At 44.3% G+C, this 6,286-nt stretch overlaps 1 protein-coding gene across 1 annotated transcript; it reads left to right on the forward strand.

Moving 5' to 3' along the window:
• On the forward strand, nucleotides 1-4,491 carry LOC135583389 (cysteine-rich receptor-like protein kinase 43). The gene is made up of 5 exons (XM_065191804.1): nucleotides 1-345; nucleotides 417-556; nucleotides 658-871; nucleotides 2,469-2,869; nucleotides 3,671-4,491. The coding sequence occupies exons 1-5, from the start codon at nucleotides 282-284 to the stop codon at nucleotides 4,040-4,042; spliced, it is 1,191 nt and encodes a 396-aa protein (XP_065047876.1). The 5' UTR covers nucleotides 1-281; the 3' UTR covers nucleotides 4,043-4,491.
• Nucleotides 4,492-6,286: the final 1,795 nt, after the last annotated feature.

Here is a 6,286-nt window from a genome sequence, read left to right on the forward strand (position 1 = left end):
CCGCTCCGTCCTTTCCCTCACGCCGTCACTGAGACTCTAATTGGCCGACGGCGTCTCTTCGTCCACGGGACGCGTCCTCCCTTCTAGTGATGTGTCAAAAGACCAAAATTTAAGATAAAACGAAGAAGAAAAGAAAAAAGGAAACTGAAGAAGACAAGGCAAAGAAAAATTGTGATCGATGGATTAGCTAATTGCCTGATTGTTTGGCATTCCGAAACCACCTCGCGTCGGATGGTGGATCGCCAACGCCTTCCCAGCCCCTCGATTCGTCATCGTCGCTGATGACGAAACCTAAGAAATTCCTAGAGCGCCTCTTCAAGCCCTTTGTCGCCGGCCGTAAAAAAGGTATACCTTGCCGCTGCTATTTCAATCTGACTTCTTTTTTCGGCTCGATTGATCATTTGTCATGGATTTAGAGGGGAGAGAGGAGAAGGAACTGGAGGCGATCGCGGCCAAGGAGCAGAAGGCGTTCCGGTACGAGGCGCTGGCGGCGGCCACCCGCAATTTCGATCCCAAGCAGAAGCTAGGCGAAGGCGGGTTCGGCTCCGTATTCAAGGTGAGTAAGAAATTATAACGAGGGTTTTGGTATGCGATTTCGATCGGGGAGGAGCGGGCGGTTTCGAAAGATCGATTGACAGGAAGCACCCACACCTGCAGGGGCGACTGGAGGACGGGCGGGAAGTGGCGGTGAAGCGGCTGGGGTGGGGGTCACGGCAGGGGGCGAGGGAGTTCATGAATGAGGCGTTGCTGCTATCGAGGGTGCAACACAAGAACTTGGTGAACCTCCATGGATACTGCGCCCACGCCAACGAGAAGCTCCTCGTCTACGAGTACGTCCCCAACGAGAGTCTCGACAAGCTCCTGTTCTTGGGTAAGCACTGCCCCTCTCTGTTTCTCTCCGATTCCGTATCTTTTTGCCTTTTGCACTTGGGATTAGGGATTTCAGAAGAAAAGAATTAAATTTGGGTCATTTTGCAATTCAAGTTAATAATTCCAGGAAAATCATAAAAAAATTCGATAGCAAAAATCTAAAGGCAGGACAGCTGATAGGGTTCCCACTATTTAGATGGTATTGAACGACCAATATATTTGTTATTTTACCTTAATATACATTTAATTTATTTTTGTGATTCATTAAGACCTTAACTTCCCGTGTGCCTTCGAGGTAGGTTAGAAGTCTCAAGGTCGCTTACACTTCACATCTTAGTTCCTCCCATGGCTCAACACCACACATTTGCTAGCTCCATCCATTACTGCTGGTGCTTATTGTTGCGACTCGCATACGGTGAGCCCCAAAAGATCTTGGAATTTTCCTTCACGTTGAGGTTCCACGAAGAGAAGCACAAATCCATCTCAACAGGACAACCACGCTGGGTGCAGCCAATCATCGGAGCCCTTTTAGGAGTGTCAGTTTCCAATAATTGTGGTCAAATTTTAAAATGCTTCTTGAGTGATCCAATTTTCCACCATTTAAAAATGGTGTTACGATACCCATAAAAGTTTAGTCTGGTAAAGATAGGTATTTTTGATAAGTATAATTCTTTAAATGGGTCATTTAAGGTTCGGCCAGATACCATAGGTGCCCCGACGCCTGTTTTCTTGTCATCGCAAAGTTCGTAGCTGGGGAAAAGGAAACTGTACATTTAGACACGGATGTTGGACATTCTGGAAACTATGTTATCCCCGCTGGATCTGATCGGCAACACAAAACGACGGCGTCGATTTTGACGGGAGTCCTTTTTTCTCAATGTATAATTTGTATAAACAGAAGTAGGCAAAAGGTAACATTTGCCTAATGGCATTGATGTGATGGGAGTTTTATTTGGCCAATGGGTACTTGACCTCGTCGCCCCCCTCCCTTCGGAAGAGACGTTTCTAAGTGAAAGGTTCCTGTCAGGCAAGCGGATCAAGTCGTAATAATCTAATCCGTTGTTTGTTGCATTCCCACACAACGCCAGTGGATCTTCTGCGATGCTTCCTGGTCCATATTAGAACTAGAATATGTGATTGAAAGGACCGATCGAAATGTATCCAAACCTTTTCGTTTTCTATGTTATGGAATGATTAACATTTACTTGGTCAGATAAGAAGAAAAGTTGGATTCGTCTTGTGTCCATGCGGTCAATGGAAGAGTCCTAAGGAAAAGTAGCACTCGTCAGATTTGACTACCACCTCTGCCATCTGATAGTCAATTATAATCTATGGTTTCTTACCATCAACCTCATTATGGTCGGAAACATCAGAGTCCAGATGTCTCTGTAGCGTAGACCGGCAACAAGGGATCTTTCTTCCGCGTATGCATCATGCATCACATCTGACAGTATCTGAATGCCGGGTCGATCTAGAATACAAGTGTTCAGTGGAATAAATCTTGTTACTATATTGCAGAGCATCTTGTTTACGATGATAGCTAACAATTTTTTGGTGTTGCTGTTTGCGTAAACATTTGCTTCTCGATGGGATCGCAGAAGAAGAGGGTAACTGGAAGAGGATGCAGTTGGACTGGAGGCGAAGGTTCCAGGTGATAGCTGGGGTGGCCCGGGGGCTGCTGTACCTGCACGAAGACGCGCACACCACCATCATACACCGCGACATCAAGGCCAGCAACATCCTGTTGGACGGCGGGTGGGTCCCCAAGATCGCCGACTTCGGATTGGCCCGGCTCTTCCCCGAGGACCAGAGTGATGTCAAGACCCGCGTCGTCGGCACCAACGGCTACATGGCGCCGGAGTACGTCATGCGCGGCTCGCTCTCCACCAAGGTCGACGTCTTCAGCTTCGGCGTCGTGGTCCTCGAGCTCATCTCGGGCCTGAAGAACTCCGCGTTTGCTCGAATCTCCGACCCGGAAGCGAGCAGCCTTCTTGAATGGGTACGTCCACTGTCTCCTTGCTGTTGGAACTTTAAAAAGAAAAAAAACCCGAATACCTTTTCATGTTCAGGGATTACATGGACAATTGGGAGACTTCTCTCTCAATTCCCTTACTCTCTCTCTTCAAAGCATATTTAATTTATTTTGTAACATGTTAAATAATTATAAAATTAGCTATTTATCCCAACTATATTAATTAATCGTCGTTGCACAGTTACTGCTCACGTGTTGTGTGCGTCATGTGTGAGCGTGACGTTCACGTGCGCCCACGCGACGCATGCCCACGCACAGCGCGGGTGTGCATCATGCGAGAGCGTACCGTCGCAGTGCTGGCTATTAAAAATAAGTTCATTAATACCTTTGATTGAGTTTGGCTATTAATAATCCACTTTTCAGCTAATATTATTTGTCAAAAAATACTAAAATTCAGAAGAAAAAAAATTAGATAAAGATATGAACGAAAAAAAGAGGAGAAGTTTTCTCATTTTTACTCAATTTTTTTGGTTCTTTTTATTTCTTTGATGTGAAAAGTCTTTAGATTTTTCATGATCGCACTCATCGAAGATTCATTTGGTTATATCTTGGATAACTCCTCGATGATACTTACACTAGGTCAAAGAATACGCTTAAGACAGTGTAAGATATTTACACTAGGTCAAAGAATACACTTAAGAGTAGGATGTTGTCCCGTTGACTTGTATCAAATGCTTACATTCTACATATTTAACCTATTTTAATTTATCCTACACTTAAGAGTAGGATGTTGTCCCGTTGACTTGTATCAAATGCTTACATTCTCAGGCTTGGAAGCTTTACAACGAGGGACGGAGTCTGGAGCTGCTGGATCCTGCTCTGAAATCGACGGCGGACGCAGAGCAAGTCGCATTGTGTGTTCAGCTCGGGCTGCTCTGCGTCCAGTCTGACCCCAAGCAGCGGCCAGACATGAAGCGTGTCGTGATCGTTCTCTCCAAGAAGCCAAGAACACTCGAGGAGCCCACCAGGCCTGGGACCCCTGCATTCAGTTATCCAAGATTCGATGGAACCCGCGGCTCCGTCTACTCTTCCGGTGAATCTTCCTCTACCGTGAACTCCGCCTCAACCGCTGCCACCACCTCAACCACCATCACCGTAAATCGATCATCGCACCGGGAGCAGCGCTTCGCGCGACGATAGATTTATGTGGTTGATTCTTTTTGAAATTGCGTCTCATATTTGCTGATATTTGTTTCATTTTTGTCAAATGCTCGTGCATGTGAATTTTGATGGGCTTACTTGGTCGTGCTCCATACGAGAGCATGCTGGGGGCAGGGATTCGTTTGATCCAAGGAAATTGAGTGTTTGGCCATCTTCCTGATACACGGGGGCGGATAAATGAATCAAAGTTATTTGTAAACAGGGCGAGGTTGGCCCGGTTCCCAGCTCAAACGCGATCAACAGAAATGTAAGTATGCTGAGTCTGAATTCGGAATTAGTATGATGCTGGAGCTTTCATGTAGTTGAGCTAGATTAGGCTTGGCTCGAATTGTATAAATGTTGTGTATACTTTATTATGTAGTCCATACACGACACTTGCTGTGTTTTCTTCTTGCTTTTAATTTTTGCCTTTCGAGGCACCACCTTCAGACACTTTCCCCGATCAATGAGTTTACACTTTGTTCGTTGACTAAACAAACCCTGTCTACAACTGTCCATTTGTCTGAAATAAAAACTTTCCCTTGGTTAACCGAAAGATGTTTTGATCACCGAAAGTCTCAGCTAAAATCTTATGGTCTAAACACTTTTCTTTATTTCTATTTTGTCTTGTGACATCGATGCAGTTTGTTTCAATCAGCCGGGAGGGCGTTTTATCAAAAAAAATTTATTATCGTTGCTTTTTTATCGAATGATTGATGTCTCTCATATTCATTTTTATCGGGGAATGTGTTTTTTTTTTTTTTTTTAAACGGAAATACCCTCAAACCTTAACTAAAATAATTTGAAGTGATTCTAAGATGATTAGTATCATTTTTTAATATTTTTTAAAAATTTATAATAATTAATTATTAAAATTACAGATTTTTTTAAATAATATATGAGAACAAATTATTTTAGTAAAAAAATAAAGATTATATTTTTTTAATAACTCCCGATAAAAAGGAGCGTTTTTGTTAATAAAATGCTCGAAGAATAAAGGCCGAAGACGCGGAACCACGTGATCGACACTGCTATCACGTGTTCTCCTTCCCAGCATGCACAATAATTTGGATCCACTTGGGCTTTTTTGTATGTACGTACTAATAATGATTTGCCAGAGTGGCCACCTTTTCCAGATATGCTGCTGTACACAACCGCATTATGTGCCGCTGTCACCGTTAATCTTTGATCCACTCTTCTCCCAAGTGGGAGTAGTCTCTCTTATTCTAGTCGACATGTGCTATGCCATCATCTCCTTTCGAGAATGCTCTAGCAGTCTCCGGTCTCTCTTACACCTCGGCTTGTCGAGTCGTGAGCGAGCCAACTTTTATGCAGTATATTTATATCATCCGATCGGATCCGGTTGCGATATTTTGCAATCTCGGCGACCATTAATCATGTCGAGTCCGATTCACAACCGTAAGTTGCCTTCGTGTTCTTTTATGGAACAATACAAGAACAGAATGAGGCACCGGGCGACGTAATATAAAATTTAAGATCCATGTGCAAGCATAAAGAATTTTTATCATTGGATCACTCTAGATTGATGTTGTGGATCAGAGTTTCTCATACATGATAAGAGATACGTCATTTGGCAATGAGCACATATTATAGTGTCTATTCCATTAAAGGTGTCAGAATTCGAGGCATAAAGAACTGGAAGTATCACGTATCCATCAGTGCACCGTCTCTCGATGCTATACACTATCGCTGCGTTGGGTAGTGTTACCGAAGTAGTAACACGATAGTTTCCGACAGTGGACTTAAAATCCAACAGCCCTTCGAATCACGAAGTAAGCATCATAATAAAATAAAATAAAAATCCAATATATAAAATGAAACGCTTCCAAGTCAAAACTTGGTAATCTAAGCTAAACAGCAGAGTCATTCGCACCTCCGCATTGTGCTGCTAAGTTCAAATAACCCGCAGCGGAAAGGTAGGCGCCAACGGAGATGTAGCGGCAACGGAGTGATGAGTGGTGCCGACGCCTCGCGATCGACGTGGAGGTGGAGACCACGTGGGACCCCGTCGTGCGACGATGATCTCTCCAATCAGAAGGCAGGTGCGTTGGCTGTTGCCCACCAAGACGGATGGCGTCCGAAAACCGCAAGTGCCTGCTCACGTTCGCTTGGCGAGCATGGTTTTTGGTGCTCCACCGTACGCAGTGGCCAATAAATTAAGGCTTTAAGACTCTAAACAGCAAGTGGGGATCCTAGACAGCGACGTGGACCAAACCAAACCGC

Source organism: Musa acuminata, chromosome BXJ1-7, assembly GCF_036884655.1.
Source record: "Musa acuminata AAA Group cultivar baxijiao chromosome BXJ1-7, Cavendish_Baxijiao_AAA, whole genome shotgun sequence".
Classification (NCBI taxonomy): Eukaryota; Viridiplantae; Streptophyta; class Magnoliopsida; order Zingiberales; family Musaceae; genus Musa; species Musa acuminata.

Coding starts and splice junctions, on each gene's coding strand:
- LOC135583389 (XM_065191804.1), top strand. CDS start 282: ATGACGAAACCTAAGAAATTCCTAGAGCGCCTCTTCAAGCCCTTTGTC. Junction 557..657: donor GGTTCGGCTCCGTATTCAAG/GTGAGTAAGAAA, acceptor CCACACCTGCAG/GGGCGACTGGAGGACGGGCG. Junction 2,870..3,670: donor CGAGCAGCCTTCTTGAATGG/GTACGTCCACTG, acceptor TTACATTCTCAG/GCTTGGAAGCTTTACAACGA.